This window comes from Macrosteles quadrilineatus, unplaced genomic scaffold (genome assembly GCF_028750875.1).
Source record: "Macrosteles quadrilineatus isolate MER2022 unplaced genomic scaffold, UCM_ALF_1.0 Scaffold_2__2_contigs__length_208266976, whole genome shotgun sequence".
Taxonomy (NCBI): domain Eukaryota; kingdom Metazoa; phylum Arthropoda; class Insecta; order Hemiptera; family Cicadellidae; genus Macrosteles; species Macrosteles quadrilineatus.
The window spans coordinates 44,346,035-44,364,041 of record NW_026542595.1 but is presented as its reverse complement, the minus strand read 5'-3'; the positions used below and the strand labels follow the sequence as shown (position 1 = coordinate 44,364,041).

General features: G+C 36.7%; 2 protein-coding genes across 3 annotated transcripts; one reads left to right on the top strand and one right to left on the bottom strand.

Moving 5' to 3' along the window:
- The first annotated feature begins 1,768 nt into the window (after positions 1-1,768).
- Positions 1,769-13,835, top strand: LOC128986757 (cytochrome c oxidase assembly protein COX18, mitochondrial-like). Of its 2 annotated transcripts, none has more exons than XM_054407273.1 (6): positions 1,769-2,286; positions 3,683-3,820; positions 6,552-6,699; positions 11,104-11,225; positions 12,263-12,373; positions 13,635-13,835. In XM_054407273.1, the coding sequence occupies exons 1-6, from the start codon at positions 2,002-2,004 to the stop codon at positions 13,800-13,802; spliced, it is 972 nt and encodes a 323-aa protein (XP_054263248.1). In that variant the 5' UTR covers positions 1,769-2,001; the 3' UTR covers positions 13,803-13,835. The 2 variants fall into 2 exon arrangements, with proteins under 2 accessions (XP_054263248.1, XP_054263247.1); XM_054407272.1 differs by having other exon boundaries at positions 1,769-2,433.
- A 1,406-nt stretch (positions 13,836-15,241) lies between these two features.
- Positions 15,242-17,233, bottom strand: LOC128984126 (uncharacterized). Its single transcript, XM_054403412.1, has one exon. The coding sequence runs from the start codon at positions 17,231-17,233 to the stop codon at positions 15,242-15,244; it is 1,992 nt and encodes a 663-aa protein (XP_054259387.1).
- Between the last annotated feature and the right edge of the window lie 774 nt (positions 17,234-18,007).

The window sequence follows — 18,007 nt, the reverse complement described above, 5'->3', positions numbered from 1 at the left end:
ACGATTTCTCTTTAAAATGTTTAAATCCACTGAGCTATAATTCTAACTGGAGGAAGCACTGAATGTCAAAGATGCGTGTCGCCAGCCGCCATGTTTGCGTGAGGTGTGAGTTATAAAGAAGCCATGTTATTGGATAAAAAAACTCACTGCTATACCAACCTAGTTATAGAAGCCATGTTATTGCTATGATAAGAAAACTCGCTGCTATACCAACCTGACAAAATCAGAGACACGCTTTCGACAGACTTCTGCCATGGCAGTGCTACCTCCAGTTATAATTTTAGCTCAGTGTTTAAATCAGGCAGAACCTGTAGAACACATGAATGAACACATCTCAGACGTGCGCCGCTACCACCAGTAGTGGTCCCAGGGAGGGATATCCCCCCCCCCGAAATATTTTATTAGCTAACATAAATACTTGGATACTTTTACTAGCACTCTGATCAAGAGATTTTAGAGCACAAATACTTACAAAAATATGTTTTTAGGCTTTAAATTCTACATTTTTATAGGACAAGGATATTCCATACCCCCAGACCCCCCGGCCGCCGGTGGTATTCCCCCCGAAATGAAATACTGGGACCGCCAGTGGCTACCTCGCATGTCTGTTCCAAATGGCGCCATATCACATTCCTAATCCTAAGAGTTACTTTCATAACTGTTTGGGAACAGGTTGCACTCAAAGAAAACCTTGTATGGTAGTACCTCTTAACCTCATTAGCCGAAATGGGTAGAATCAACTTCACGTTATCTGCCCACAACTATAATATTGAATATGAAATGAAACTCTTCTAAAATAACCAAAATTGCTGTAACATTTCAAAATTCCGTTTGATAGCAGAATTTTGAAATGAAACTGTTCTTTAACTAACCCAACTTAACCAAACTTTCTGTCACATTTTGACGTGAAAAGAGTCACTTAGTTAAATCACGTTTAAATTTAGTACTTAATAAAAATGTCACTGGCATAGACAAATTATTTCTTTGACCTACTTTATTTTCAACTTCCTAGACTATCATAAAAAATCGCCTTATTTTTTAAAATGTTTTGCATAAATTTGGTTCTCGATATTTAGATATTGGTTCTTATTATTAAGATATAAAGAAATATTAAGATATTACAGGAACTTGAGTTTTTAAATGTTCTATAATCTTTGATCGAACCTTAGTCATTGTTTCATGATGACTATTATATGCTGCCACTCACTATTTATTTAATAAAACAACACAGAGGATACGCGTCCGGTAACCAGACGTGGATTAGGTGTCCGGTAGTGACGTCACCGGGTTGTGGGGCCCCGGAACGCCATTACCACAACGATACGATGTTCGACCAGCGTTGTTCGTGGTGTAGTGGATAGAGTGCTCGGCTGATATCTAAGAGGTCCCTGGTTCGAAACCCATCGGTTTCTTTAACTTTTTGTCACAGATTTAGCCTTGAATGTAATTTCTTCTTAACTGTGCATCTTTTGTTAGAATTTTTGGCATTTATAATTTTATGTTATGAAGAGAATTGAACTTTCATTTGATTTTTTCACTATCAGCAAGTTTGGTTGGTTAGGTTAGGTTATGACAGTAACTGCCGGACGCCTAATCCACGCCCGGTTACCGGACGCGTATCCTCTGCGATAAAACAACCTAAATCGTCTGCACTCTGTCTGCAGTGCATCTGCCCCGCACTCTCCTCCACTCTAGTCGGTGTGGTTTGAAGTAAACTAAACCATTAGAGTATTATATTATTGTCTGTGACTAAACCCTCTCCGCTCCGGATGCTTTACCTCACCTGTCAGCGTCAGCTTTGAAGATGGGATTTGATTCTGAAATTGTTACGATTTTGCCTATTAGATACTGTTTCATCCAAGTTTTCTAGTAGTTCTTCTCTTAATTTATATTGGTGTCACTATTCATTTTCGTACAATGAAAGTCTTGAAGTGATGAGGCTACCCCATACTGACTTGGTTAGCCCTACTTGAACATTTCTGTTGAGGGACCCTATGTAAAATGACTTGTTTGCTGAGATTTGTGAAGCATTACCATAAAGCTGTGGGCTTCAGTTCTACTTATATTCAATTTAAACCTTCTAACTTATATTATAATATTTACCGAAATTCAAGTAATACAAAACTGTTGACACATAACCTATCAACATTAAAACACAGTAGTTGTGACTCTATACTTCTCAGTAATAAAAACATTAATTTTGATTTTATCATAGTTCAAAGAAGGTACTTTTCTTTAAGAGAATCGTTTGAATCTGCTGTAGCTTCACATACTACTGTGTTTAAGGTAATATCAGAAAGTTCAGTAGTTCAATTTACACAAAGTCTGGTCGTTGATTTTCATAACACTACTGGTTTACCATGGTGGTTGTCAATTGTAGTCCTTACTTGCTTAGTTCGATGTTTCATCACTCTTCCTCTTGCTATTTACCAGGTAAGCAATCATAAGAATATAGGCCTATTGTATTCTCATGCATATCTTATTTGTGCATATCTTATTTGTGCATATCTTAATAAATTCGTTTATTAATGCCCTGATCAATTTATGATAATTTTGGCTGGCCTACAGTTCCGCAGAAAATCTACGCTATTCTATTGAATACAATTTTTATTTGATATATCAATTAAAATATTTCACTCACTGTAAATATTGATTCTTCGTTATTACCATGAGTTTATTATAGAAGAGGGCCATTTGCCACTCTTTTACAGCCTGTTGCAGTTTACAGGTTAGGTAAGTTTAAATCAGTTTAGTTTGTGATAATGACAAACAAAATAATATAATTTATTTAGTTTTCAATCCTTTTAACACGTTCGCTACCGATTGCCACATATTTGTGACACTAAAGTCATTACCACGCCCCGAGGTATACATTTTAATATTACACTTGCAGACTGCGGGCCAGTGATGCAGTAAAGTAAAAATGAGTTTTGCCAACTATCATATGACGTCACTAATCATCCTATCCACAGACCAAGTGACGCACGTATGCGACAGACATCCCTGTAGACCGATGCAGAGAATTCAGGGCCTTCAAATAGACCGTTACAAAGATATAAGCTTTTTAATATCATTAGACACACACGCAATATGTGATGTCAGTATATTTTAATGTGACCAGCAGCAATCTATGGGTAGGAACTGGCCGTCGATGGTCCATATGAATGAAAAATTAGTAGTACTGTTGACGTAGCGAACGTGTTAATTTGGTTTTCAGATAGGTATTTAAAGCTGTTCTTATGAAACCCATAGGCTATGACACTTCCAAAATCAGCCTACAAAATACTGCCTGAAAAATGCACTAAATTAAAGAAATATTAGGGGTGACCTACTATGACAGACGCCTGTACTGCACAGTTACCAAAATACCAATTAGTTTTTTTTTGGTGTCGTACACCTGTATCACTGTATTATTTTTTTATTTAAACCTAGCTGCCGTTTGAGCATAAAAACACCTTAGTTTCACTTGGTTACCAGTCAAATTGTAGGTGGTAAAATGGAACGGAAAAATGTGTGGTAACTTACTACATATTGTAAAATATGTCAGCCCTAAGTTACAGCAGTTTTCCCCATTTACTTTACCAAACTCAATATGCCTCTTTTGGAATTAAAAGTGATTAATTAATAATTGGATGTTAATTTAACTAGGCCTAATAAAATTTTAAATTATGTTTTTTTTCAGAGCTATGTAATTGCAAGACTTGAAAATATAAAAAAAGAAATGGAAGAAATAACAAATAACTTGAAGTATGAAGTTGATAGAGAAATGAGAAAGAATAGATTCACAGAAAAGAAAGCAAGAGCTCACTTTTATGCAACTGTAAGTCGGTATGGTAGGTAATTAGACAGTAGTTTGTCAACTGTGTCAAAATTGTAACAGTGTCATGAAAAGAACAAAAACCAATAAATCTCATACGGTAATTGAAACTTAAAGCCAGTTGTCAATAAATTGGTAACAAACTAAAGATCAAGTTTTGTTTACAATACAGATTTATAACTTTTTAGGTAGGAACTCCACTGTCCTGTTAAAGGAATCATTCATTAATCGATCTGATTTTTTTTTTTATATATATCAATATTTTTGTTTTCCTTTACGATAAATTCCTTCTGTTATTTTAATATCTTCAAACACATTTAACCCTCCGAGTGTTATTTGTCGATGCGTCGACACATAACACACTTTGTGTACGGTAGTGTTTTGTGTCGATGCATCGACTCACAAACACTGTTTACGGCGAAGGCCTATGACTGACAAAATCGGATTGAACTGGATCGAGTTAGGTATCGTTTTGTTTGACAGATTCTGAGCTTTCTCCGGAGGTCTGTCTCTAAGCACTTTTCATTTTAGTTCCGAAAATATTGTAGCAGACAGCTGACGTGCGTATTTGTCTAAACTGAAAAACAAATGTATATTTGTTGTATTTTAGCTCAACCAACTGAGTTAAACAGCTTGGTTAACCTCGGACCGATGACTGATGTGTTTTATTACGTTTATCATTGTTTTAGTGTTAAAATTCAAAAGTAGTGATATACGTGGTGCATTATAATAAGATTTAAGTGATTTTGAAGGGCTGGTTGATGATCCTGAAGAAGTAGGTAGTGATACTGATGTAAATTATCAGCCAGATTCCTAGCTATGGTTAGGCTATGCATTCTTAGCTAAATTTTTTAATTTCCAAAATATTTTTTTTACCTAAAAGATTTTTTTGAAACAAATGTTCCTTATGTTTTATGTATAATATTGAAGCCCACGATTTTCCAAACAAAATGGTATATAGAATAGTATAATTAACATTGTTTTCAAGCTTCTCAGATCCGTTTTAATAAAATCTTGCAAATGAGCAAAAAATAGACAGACATTAAGGCCAAAACAAGGGACACTCGGAGGGTTAAATTACAAATTAACAAATGATCTTGTTAAGGCAAAAATAATATATGTGCAAATGAGATGAAACTGTTCTAAACTAACCTAATATAACTAACCAAACTTGCTGAACCATTTCAAAACCGTAACAGAAAAGGCATATGGGGAATACGGAACGGAATTTTGAAATGTTACAGCAAGTTTGGTTGGTTAGGTAAGGCTAGTTTAGAACAGTTTCATTCCAATATAGCCTAGTATTTTTTTATATTGTTTGTTGATATTGAACAATACTTATTTATCGTGGTTGTCAGCTGGTTGTCTCATTTTTTAATATCAATATATCGGATCAAAAAATAAAATATCGATGTATAAAAAATCATCGATAATATGAAAATTCCCTTTACCATGAGTACTCCTTTTTACTAGGCCATTTCAATAAAGCAAGGGTAACAAAAATGATTACTCAAGGTCAAGTCATGGACTTGAATGAGGTTTAAATAATTCCCAAGCATAGTAAAACCAAAAGATAAGCAAACGCCAATTAGACTTGAGGCCACGAGAGTCTACAGTTGGCGGCAGCATAGCAAGACTGGACTATAGGCCTACCACTTTAAAAAGAACCTGCGCAGAACCACAGCTGTCTCACGCACGTAAGGGTGATGGCGGGGAAGGGCCTGGAGCGGTGTTGGGGATAAGTCGTTGATGAGGGGCCAGGGGTCTTTCCCCACCACTCTGACTCTCCTCCCTGCCCAACTCAAACAGGTGCGTGGTTTTTTTCTAAGTGGTTTCTATAGCGCGACATTGCAACATTGCCCGTTCACTATTATGGTATGATTCGTTCTCATTTAGCCTTCAATATACATGTTTATGGAGAAACCACTAATAATAATCTGAATGAGATATTAAAACTACAAAACAAAAGAAATCAATCAGAAAAATTCTAAATATGGAACAAACCATGTTAAAGAATTAAGAATTATGACGGTATTTAGACTTTATTTATATGAAACTATTGTTTACTCAAAACAAAAGCAAGAGCAAATTGAGACTGGTCAGTTTATCCACCATTATAATACAAGAAACAATTAAAAAATAAGGTTCCAAAGTCATCGATTAAAAATGTTTGAGAAAAAGCCAAATTAGGCCTATATAGGATCTAAATTTTTAAACAAAATTTCTCCCATAATACTGTAGATAGAAAATTCTCCCACAAATCAAGAGTTTTCAAAATTTAAAAGAAAATTTAATGAATACCTTAGAGAGCATTATACTCACTAGATGAGTTTTAAAATAACTAACGACCTTAAATTGAACATTTACCAACAGAAATTATGGTTTTTTTAACATTAATGTACTTATTGACAGAAATTGTATTAGGTAGTTATAAGGATTAGTTTTAAGAAATGACGCATGTTCAATTTACTAACGCTACAAAACAACGAATAAAGAATGTTTTGACTTATTTTTTAACACTAATACTATACACTAAACAATATTTTCAAATAAGCTGGTATTATTGGATTTGGCAACACTGCGTTGTCCTTATTGCCTGATTCAAAGTCACGTGGTAAATAGTCTCCTCCGTCAACTGCACTCTCGTGGCCCCTAGTGTAGTTAATAGTTTCTTAGTTATAGTACCTACTGTTGTTTAAGTTATAGCCTATAACTTCTTATGTTGAATGTTTAGACGAAAAAGGAGTGGAAACGTTTGATTGAGAGGGACAATTGCCATCCTGTAAAAGTCTCAGTCCTCGCCTTAATCCAGATACCAACTTGGATTGTCTTTTCAGCATCTTTCCGCAACTTGGTTTATATGTTACCTCAGCAAGACGCAGGTAATTCAATTGATAAAAAAAGTGTTTCAAGTTCTTATTTTCAGTTTTAAATCAAATATGAAGGTAATTTTAGTCAATATTCGGCATTAGATTTTGATATTGTTAAATTTGTCAGAAACTTAGAAAACTATCTCTAGAATAAAAATCAAGATCTATTCAATTAAATAAGTCATCACACTCCGGTCATTCTACACTCATCCTTCACTTATATTTAGGTTAAATACACATATGTGGCGTTCCGATCTCAAAAATTAATCCAGTCCTACTTCCGAGGCCATTTGTGAGATTGTCAGTATGCAAAAAGTATACCTCGGCAGCGGTACAAACACTGCAAGGGTTGAGCTTGATGATAGGGCTGCTATCTTACTGCATCCAAGCCAGCAGGATATCCACTTTGTGCGTTTTCTCCTCAGGCTCTTCCGTCCTCTCTGCTGGTAGTCATCACTGCCCTTACATAGGCAGAGGCCCTTACATAATACTACCATCCGGAGCCAGATGGACCAAGGTTATTTTTTCGAGGTGTTACTCCTCCGCCTCACCCTTCCTGATCAACTTGCTAGATGAGTCTCGGGCTTGGCACCGGCAGTGGTGGGGAATTTACAAATTCAAAAATTAATTTAGACACCAATGACACTACTATTATAAAGTTCAATTGGTTCCCTACATAGAAAAATCACAAGTTGTTTACTTTTATAATTAAACAGCTCTGCAGCTGATTTTGGGTGATACCTGGTTTCCATAATAACACACCTTGTTTGTTATTCGCAAAAATTAATGTAAAACAATAAGCAAGATATTTATAAACATCATAAAAGTAAGAAGAAACAAAAAGGGCGAGAAATGAGAATAATTAAATAACTAGTGGCGCTGCGTAGCTGTGACACAAGCGGCACTCGTAAGTCAGCCGCCGGGCCTGCAGCGGCCATACGAGTAACGCTCGTAAGTCAGGGCCATTGGGTTAAGGTAATAAAACAGCCGTAAAATAAGATAAAGATAACAACGACCTAAACACCACTTATTTCTCCTTGTTATTCTATTCTTTCTAATATAGAGGGCAGCACAAAATGGGGGAGGGGCTGCTCCTCTGGCTTGGGGGGCAATTGTGCCTCTGGCTTTGGGGGGGATGGGCACCTCTGCGTAAAATGTTTTAAACCTTTGAAAGACTGAAAGATGGTTTTACATGGATTTCTTTGGGGTACTTTAGCAATAATTCTAAGTGCCTTCTTTTGAAGCCTAAACATCTTTTTACCATGGCAAGAATTTCCAAATACGAGAATTCCGTATGACATTAAAGATGAAAAATATTAGTGATGAACTGTTAATTGAGCTTTAGTGTCAGTGAGTAAGAAATTGTTCTGGGGGAAAAAAATTGCAGAAGATTTTTTTTTTATAATTTGTCAATGTGAGGAAGCCAGTCAATAATACATTTTATGGAAACAATGTTCAGTTGTAACATAGATTTATGTTAATTGCTATGGGAGTTGTCAGTAAATCAAGCTATTATTTTACTGTGGAGTTGTGCTCCACATGCTATTTCTCAAACTTTAGTCTCTGTTTTAAACTAAATCGATGGACGCAGCCTACCTCATCAAGCAAATGTATACTGTACAACCTTTTCTAAGCTTGCTACTAAGACAAGACTAGGCGTCGCATAGGCAGCTGTTGTGACTCAAACCCCTGACACCAGTCGCCAGTACGATGTTTACGGCGCAACGGAAGACACAGTGTGATCCGTGGTTCGCAGAGTTTAAATTCATTGTTAAATATAACTAAATTTAAATCTACCTGATGATAAAGCAATTCGACGCTGGTTTATTGAATGTCGTGGCACAGGTAGTGTTTTAAAGGACATTCACATGGCCGGCCAAAAACAAGTGAGGACAAAATTAAAGAAATCCGAAAATCCTGCAACAGAAGCCCGAAAAAAATTTATTCCAAGACAAAGTCTTCAGTTGAACATACCTAAATCAACACTCCATGATGTTATCCGTAAAAGATTTATTGATACGTGACATATCTCAGTTAATACTCGTCCAATCTTAAAAAATAAGGTGTCAATCGATTAATAATAAAATTCTCTTAAAAAAGAGGATAGCAGCTAGCTTACCTTGAAAGTGTGGATAGGCTACATAGAACAAGTAGAAAACAATTTGCACACAATATTTCGTCCCCTAAGGGACTTTGTCAAGTGTAGAGAGAGTTTATAAATTACAAGATGGCTGCTGTCATGGCTGATGGCTGTTGTCAACTATGCAGGGTTGCCACATCTCATTAGTCTATTTACAACTATGTACACAACTTTATATACACACACACATATAATATTTTATATACAAACTAGGCCTATTATGTATTTAGCTAGCTGCTGGGACAGGTTTATCTTAGGTTAAGGTTGGGGGGAGTTCTAGAGTTGGTTATATACTGGAATGCCAGTTCCCACCTTCTTAACATGGAAGGGTTGCATTCATCCTTTGGAAGTGATTTTATTACTTTAGTTGTGAAGCAACTATCAAAGTCCATGTTGTGATTGTTGGCATGGATGGCCACAGGTTTTTCTTTACCCGTTTTGACATCTTGGCGGTGGCCATTCATTCTTTCTCTTAGGGTGTTTTTTGTCATGCCTATATATTGGGCCTGGCATTGTTGACATTTCAGTTGATATATTAGGTTTTCTGTAGTGCAGGTGTGGTGGCCTTTGATTCTGTACTCTGAATTATGAATATTGCTGGAAAAGGTAGTGACTGGCTTATGAATATTGCAGGTCTTACATCTGTTACTGTCACATGGATATGAGCCTTGGGGGAGTGGTTCTGGTAGGTTGGTGGAAGGATCAGGTAGTTTCGGTCGGACGAGCATGTTCTTCAGGTTTGGAGGTTGTCTGTACACAAGACGGGGAGGTTCTTTGAAGAGATCTTTTGTTTGGCTGGAGTGTTGTAAAATTTTGAAACCAGAGCTTAGGAGATTGTTTATTTTTGATGATAGGCCAGGGTGGTAGGTTGTAATTAGGTTAACTGATTCAGCGTTCTTTTGCGGTTTAGGTTTCTGGTGTTTGAAATTTTTGGTGGCTGCATTAATTTGGGATTTGACAAGTGCAGGTGGATATCCTCTCTTCTCAAAGGCAGTCTGGAGCTTTTGGTTATAATTATGGGCATCCTCAGTAAGGAAGAGGAGGAACCTCCCCGTCTTGTGTACAGACAGCCTCCAAACCTGAAGAACATGCTCGTCCGACCAAAACTACCTGATCCTACCACCAACCTACCAGAACCACTCCCCCAAGGCTCATATCCATGTGACAGTAACAGATGTAAGACCTGCAATATTCATAAGCCAGTCACTACCCTTTCCAGCAATATTCATAATTCAGAGTACAGAATCAAAGGTCACCACACCTGCACTACAGAAAACCTAATATATCAACTGGAATGTCAACAATGCCAGGCCCAATATATAGGCATGACAAAAAACACCCTAAGAGAAAGAATGAATGGCCACCGCCAAGATGTCAAAACGGGTAAAGAAAAACCTGTGGCCATCCATGCCAACAATCACAACATGGACTTTGATAGTTGCTTCACAACTAAAGTAATAAAATCACTTCCAAAGGATGAATGCAACCCTTCCATGTTAAGAAGGTGGGAACTGGCATTCCAGTATATAACCAACTCTAGAACTCCCCCCAACCTTAACCTAAGATAAACCTGTCCCAGCAGCTAGCTAAATACATAATAGGCCTAGTTTGTATATAAAATATTATATGTGTGTGTATACAAAGTTGTGTACATAGTTGAAAATAGACTAATGAGATGTGGCAACCCTGCATAGTTGACAACAGCCATCGACCATGACAGCAGCCATCTTGTAATTTATAAACTCTCTCTACACTTGACAAAGTCCCTTAGGGGACGAAATATTGTGTGCAAATTGTTTTCTACTTGTTCTATGTAGCCTACCCACACTTTCAAGGTAAGCTAGCTGCTATCCTCCTTTTTCTAAAATTTAAAATCCTGGCCTAGAGCCTTTCCTTAAACAAAACCATTCTCTTAAAAAAGTTATTCTTGTAAAGATTTTGTAAATTCAACGGTTTTTGAGTTATTTAAGAAACCAAATTTTAAATGGCCGCCATTTTGTTTTATGATTTGAAAAATATTCATATTTTTTTGGTAGCTAGTTGTCATAAATGTTAATGCAAAGTTTCCATTTCGTATGTTTAACCATTCTTTAGAAAAAAAACTAATAACTGAAAAAAAACAAAACGGCAGCTGTGTGAGTAACAAAGGACTTCCGGACAACTTAAATATGATATTTAGGTATGTTTCTCACAGCAATGCCCTATAAATATTGGTAGAGAGTTCTGGGACACCCTGTATATCATGTTTATGAGGTTGATCGAGTTGTTTGTTGCAGCTGCTGCCTTGATCAAACTGAGCTTGTCCATGGGAGGTTTACCGTGGTGTACAGACCTAACTGTATCAGACAGCTTTGTCATCCCAATAGCTCTGGGCCTAACTAACCTGGCTATCATAGAGGTATGTAACACATCAAACTGAGCTTGTCCATGGGAGATCTGCTGTGGTGTACAAACCTCACTGTATCATACAGGATCCCAATAGCTATGGGACTCACTAACCTTGCTATTGGAGAGGTATTGTAGAGGTATGAGTCACATCAAACTGAGCTTGTCCATGGGAGATCTGCTGTGGTGGACAGACCTCACTGTATCATACAGGATCCCAATAGCTATGGGACTCACTAACCTGGCTATCATAGAGGTATGTAACACATCAAACTGAGCTTGTCCATGGGAGATCTGCTGTGGTGTACAAACCTCACTGTATCATACAGGATCCCAATAGCTATGGGACTCACTAACCTTGCTATTGGAGAGGTATTGTAGAGGTATGAGTCACATCAAACTGAGCTTGTCCATGGGAGATCTGCTGTGGTGGACAGACCTCACTGTATCATACAGGATCCCAATAGCTCTGGCCTCATTATCCTGGCTACCATAGAGGTATGAGTCATATCAAACTGAGCTTGTCTTTGGGAGGTATGCTGTTGTACATAGACCTCTTTGTGTCAGACAGCTTTGTCATCCCAATAGCTCTGGCCTCACTATCCTGGCTATCATAGAGGTATGAGTCATATCAAACTGAGCTTGTCCTTGGGAGGTATGCTGTTGTACATAGACCTCTTTGTGTCAAACAGATTTGCCATCCCAATAGCTCTGGCCTCATTATCCTGGCTATCATAGAGGTATGAGTCATATCAAACTGAGCTTGTCCTTGGGAGGTATGCTGTTGTACATAGACCTCTTTGTGTCAGACAGCTTTGTCATCCCAATAGCTCTGGCCTCACTATCCTGGCTATCATAGAGGTATGAGTCATATCAAACTGAGCTTGTCCTTGGGAGGTATGCTGTTGTACATAGACCTCTTTGTGTCAAACAGATTTGCCATCTCAATTATTGCTCTGGGTGTCACTAACAAAGTTTATATCTAGTTCTACTTGTTGACTTGATCAGTTTTTTTATAGTTTTTTACTTCTTTCTATCTTCTCTGCACAGATACAATCCATGATGCACCTGGGAGAGAAAACTAGGCTTCGTAGATATATTGCAAACTTTTTCCGTGGCTTCGCAGTATTCATGATCCCTGTCGCAGCAACAGTACCATCGGTAAGTTGTTTAACTTCTTGCTTGCCTGGGACACTGATAAAGAGCGCTGATATAAATAAGCTTAAAAAACAACTTTAAAAAAAATATTTAAACAACTTTTTACATTAAAACCCCTTAAAATTATATATAAAAACCTAATGTTTCTTTGCCTTGATTTGTTATTCTTAAATTTAAAAACTCTCTTGAAAAACCCGGAACGGCTAAAGTTCCATTTCCTTTAACGTTTATTGTAAGTTTTAGAATCCTTGTGAAATTCCTTACAAGAATATTTTTTTGAGCATAAACAAATACTTTGAATAGAATAACCTATAAAATGATATATATACTACACCTCAAATGCCGTCAATATCTTTACCGAAAACCCAAAACTAACTTAAGTAAAGTTTACCAGTTGATTATAGTGCACACATGCTAATGAAAATTACTCAGCTACGTGATCTTTCATCACTAAAATAATTATTAACACATCTGAAAGACTTAATTTTAGTTACACAAAAATACTAACGGTTAATTGTAAAACCCACAATACTAAACCTAAACATAAATAACAGTTCTTTAATTTTTAATAGTTGCCCACTACTTGATGGCAATTACTACCTGATTTTTTTGTGTGTGGCACCAACATTAGCTTAAACAGACAACGTCTCTCTAATTAGCACATCTGTTTATCCGCTTGTCAATTTTATTTTTATTTTCACCTGGAGATGAGTAGACCAAGCTCTTAAAAAACCATACATAAAGGTCCAGGTTCGTGCACATACATACTTAAGAGTATCGTAAAAATGTCTCTGTGTTTAAAAAAAATCTACGTTTTTGTAAGAACGAAATAAAGATAACAACATTTGCCTGAAGATGATCCCGTAAATATCGAAAACGGTCGCCTTACAAGGTCATAAGGTTCACTTGACAGATGGTAATTGCGCCAGTACATGTAAGACTTTATGGCGCTTAAAAGATGCTATAGCTTACATTAAGTTGTCCTTTCAGTTTTATCTATGGTTTTAGGTCTGCATATTTAACAGTACCGGTACAGTAATCAGTAATTTACATCAGTGAGTTCTGTTGCTGCTCAATTTAAGCACTTTCATTTCTATTCTAAAACTTAAAACCTTATCATAAGAATGAAATATAAATCTTTCCTTAGTCATAACTACTTCTTCAACCATGTTCTTTTTAAGTGTGGTATTTTTGAAGAAATATAAATACAGTATCCAATTAGATATTGCCCACTCAGTACTTACAATGTAATGTATCTGTGCAGGCAGTGTCGCTGTATTGGTTGTCGTCCAGTGTCATCAGCTTGGGTCAGAATCTAATAGTAGTCTCTCCTAGAGTACGGAGGTTCTTCAATTTCCCCCCCACCTCATCCTTCAACCCTCATCCATACTCTCACCTCGCTCAACAGATAAAGAGTAAGTTCAGAAGTTAACTGATCTGATCACAAAGTAAACGTTTTAGCAAAGCTATCTTGTCTTTCTTTGATCTGGTGCCTTTACCACATATGTCGGATGGGGATAGCTAACATAGTGTCTAGTCTACTACTAAGTAATTTAATAAACAAATTTAAAAATGTTATGCTACTACAACATATTTGTAGTTCCTCATAATTCAACTGACAGGTTCCCCTGTCAGTTGAAAAAACTCAATATCTAACTGTAAATCAAACCTATGATGTTTAAAACATAATCATATAATTAATTGCAAATGATACTCATGCCTATAATTCCTATGGAAGGAAGGCAAGTAGAAACTAATTAAAATGGATGGATATAGGGGTGTTCTACCGTAAGATTATTTGGAAGTTTATTTCACAACCTTTATTTAGCTAATATAATTGACTTTTGGATACTAAAGAAGATAGGTCCATTTAAAAATAAAATTAAAATTTGTACCAAAAATATTTACTAGGCTTTATACAATTGAAAGAGCAACTAAAATACTTCTATTCTACATATCCCTGAAACAAATTCAGGCATTTATAAAAGCGGTGGATACGTTTTGAAATTCCTATGTCGTAGAATTCTGCCGCCTGCGAGCTCAATCACTAGACTCAATTGGATGTCCTCATCCTAATTTTGATGCACAAAACAAATTATGAGAATCACTCAAAGCCATGTATGGACTGTAGGGTGGGTGGTTGAGGGGAAATTCCTCATTTCCCTTCAATGAGATCGTGTGTGTGACTTGATCTATGAGGTTGGGTGATGTCAGGCAAAATCAAAACTTTGCACATCAACTCTATTTCATCCATTTTGAAACTGAATGCACCATTTCCAGACAGAATTTTCATTTACCAGCCTATGTTGTTTCCTTACACCTCACACCGTTGACAAAAAATTGATAGGGGAGACCGGGGATACTTGATACAGTTTTATAACTTATATTTTTCTATTTTTTCCTATTTTCCCTAGAACCACCTAACCAGTTTTTTCTGTTAACAGAACATTTTGGTTAGCTAAACCCAAAGTTTCAAACATTAAAAATCATGTTATATATTTTTTTATTTTTATTTAATAAAAGCCTGCAAAGTGTATCAATTCTCCCCAGGGGTGGGATACTTGAGACAGCTTTGGGGACACTTGATACACAGGGTTAAATTGGTTATAATAGTAAGAACTCACAAGATATGTTTATGGTTTTATTCAAAAAGTATAAAAAAACAGCTTACAGTTATATTAAAAATACAAGTCTAGGCTATAATTGAACTTTTAAAAGACAAAATTTAACCTTACAAATTGGTTTTCCTTCACAAAATAAACATTACTTTCGTTAACAATATAACTAGGCCACCTGAAGAACATTTATAGATATATTTAAATACATCGGATATTGGCCATGTTTCATAACAAAGTCAAGATAATTTTTGTCTTATTCGATACATAGTCCTTCAAATTTTTCATTGAAAAGAAAACATGTCAATCTGTCATTTTTTTCTTGAAATTTGGGTGGTGACAGTTTTTTTTCAATTTGACCGTCATCGATACAGCTGATGTCTTCACAATCAGGCCACTTAAACTTACTGCCTTCGATGTGGCGAGCAAACTTAACGTTCCATTCATCAAAAGAAATTTTCTCCTTAAGGACTCCCACGAATCTACGAACCTTTTTCTTTGACCTATAGGCTACGAGCACCCAGTCTCCAACATTTATTGAATTATCTTCTTCTTCCGACAGTGGTTCTGGTTCAAAGTTACTGGAACTCCCACTTGACTCCCACTCTTCTTCTTCAGATGAGGGTTGCGTATGTTTTGTGCTTGATTTAAATTTTTTCACAGGCCTACTTTTTGATGTAAACAAATTTAATTTCACTTTCTTCTGATTCTTTTTTTCCTCCTTTTCCTTCACTTCTTTCTCAATTTGTAATTTAACAGGGGTGTCTGTTAAAATAAGAGTTTTGCCCTTTTTCTTCCCACCTTTTCTTTGGGCCTTCCTAGGACCTGCCTTCGGATATGGAGCTATGTCTTCAGGGGTAAGAATGTGGCGCTCCCCTTCTCTCTCTTTCAAGTTCTTAGAGACAGGAGTACTTGTTACTTCAATCTCTAGGCCTATTACAGGAGATAAATAATTGTCAGTTGGAATATCGCTTGACGTTCCTGGATTTGAACTCGTGTTATTAGGCCCGGTGGGTTGCTGGTCTGAGGAGTTTCCTTCAGAAGCCTCCGGGTTTGGTCTGTCTGTGGTTGAGGCTGGAAGAAAATCTTCGTCTGTAAACACCTCACGCTTAAATGGGTGAATTCCAGTTGCCTGAAACCCCGAAATAATATTTTTTGGGGTAAATGACACTGGGAAAGCTGCTCCCACAACTTCTCCTATGTTGTATATGGTCATAGGCGTCCCTGGGTGGTTCAACAACCATTGCTGTGCTGCCCTGTCACATGCTCCCTTAAACGGTGCGTAAACAGCAACATCAAGTGGTTGCAGTCGGTGACTAGTATGAGGTGGAAATGTCAAAAGTATGATTCCAGATTTTTTTGCCAAATCAATAATGTCGAGTGATATGTGTGTTTCACTATTGTCCATGAGCATCAGAACTTTGTTCTCCTTGGAACATTTCACATGTTTCACAAAATGATCCAAAAACTGAATAAAGTTATCCTGCGTCATCCAGCCAGAATGTTTTGCATGTCCAACACCAACTGAACCAGGAGGAGCACCGATGTACATGTACTCCTTCACGTTTACTCTGGGTAAAATAATAAAAGGGGGGATATAATTTCCAATAGCATTTATCGCATTACATACTGTGACAAGAGTCCCACGTTCCTGAGATGTGGTTTGGCCAACCTGCTTAATCCCTCGCTCAGCAATTATTTTAGCAGGGCGGTGCACTGTTGTTACACCAGTCTCATCGATGTTCCAAATTGCTTCAGGGCCAAGTTTGTGTTTAGCAAGAACATTTTCTAAATTATCAAAAAAAGCGCCCACATTAACAGCATTGAAGCTTGAATTGCGTGCAATACTTGTAGCTTCAGGTTTTCTTATCGTCAGGGTTGGATTTCTTTTCATAAAAGAGCGATACCAATCAACACCCGCAATCTGGTTTTCATCCCATGATGCAGGATATTTTTTATTGTTTCGGGATGCAAACTTAAAAGCTAACTGACGGCAGCCTACTGTGCTCAAACCATGATGCAAGCGTGATGCTTTTTTCAGATATTCTGCAAGCATGGTCTCCTCCTGTTTTGTAAAAACCTGTTGTTGATGGTAGTTTGGCTCAAATGTCATTGAAGATGGTTCTGCATTTTTTGACAAGAATTTTTTAACATACCGCTGAAGGGTCATTTTGTCGATATCATACTTAAGTGCTGTTCTCCGCAATCCTATTCCATCGTCAACAACTTCTCGTACAGCTGCCTCCATTGTTTCAGATGAGATTTTCTTTCGTACATTGGTAGTAGGCTTCGGTTTGTAAAACATCGGCATCTAAAAAAAAAGAAAAAAACACTTGTAGTAACAAGTTAGTCCAAAGGATTAGTGTTGTAACCTAGTTTTACCTAGGTTTAGGCCTAGGCTCATAAAGTCTGAGGTTATAAGTGGGCTAATTAAGTTAGACCTATTAGGCCGTAAATAACTACACAAATAAAAAATAAATGGCAAAATACCGGTAACTACAAACTCAAATCACACAAGCTAACATAGTTATAGGTTAAACTTAAAGTGGTCATTTTACAAGTTTAGCCAATAAAACCAACAGTATTTGACACAGATATATAAATATTTATAACAAACATTTATAAAAAATGGCTAAAGAAGATGAATTTGAATATAGGGAGACTTGATACAGTGTATCAAATATCCCTTTGAAAACTGTATCAAGTGTCCCTCTATGACCATTTTTCATAACAAGTTCCATATCTCCTTTGAGGTTAACTTAGAAGAGCTGAGGTTGATAGAGCATATATACTAAATATGTACCTTACAATGTAACATGTTATTTCAACTAAAAAATATAAATTATATGCGTGAGACACATTTATATAGATATAGGAAATACTTACTTTTAAGTGTGGAAATGAAATATTTCAAGACCATATGCAGATCATGTGCAGCAGATTATTCCAGACAACACAGGAAACTAGAAACAACCTAAAGAGTATCTGGTTTGATTTGCAGCTGATTCTAACCATAGAGTAA

Bases quoted from the DNA above. Each gene is read 5' to 3' on its own strand.
- LOC128984126 (XM_054403412.1), bottom strand. From the start codon at position 17,233: ATGGAGGCAGCTGTACGAGAAGTTGTTGACGATGGAATAGGATTGCGG.
- LOC128986757 (XM_054407272.1), top strand. From the start codon at position 2,002: ATGACTTGTTTGCTGAGATTTGTGAAGCATTACCATAAAGCTGTGGGC. The intron at 6,700-11,103 runs GTAATTCAATTG...TGTTTGTTGCAG, and splicing joins GTTACCTCAGCAAGACGCAG to CTGCTGCCTTGATCAAACTG. The intron at 12,374-13,634 runs GTAAGTTGTTTA...GTATCTGTGCAG, and splicing joins TCGCAGCAACAGTACCATCG to GCAGTGTCGCTGTATTGGTT.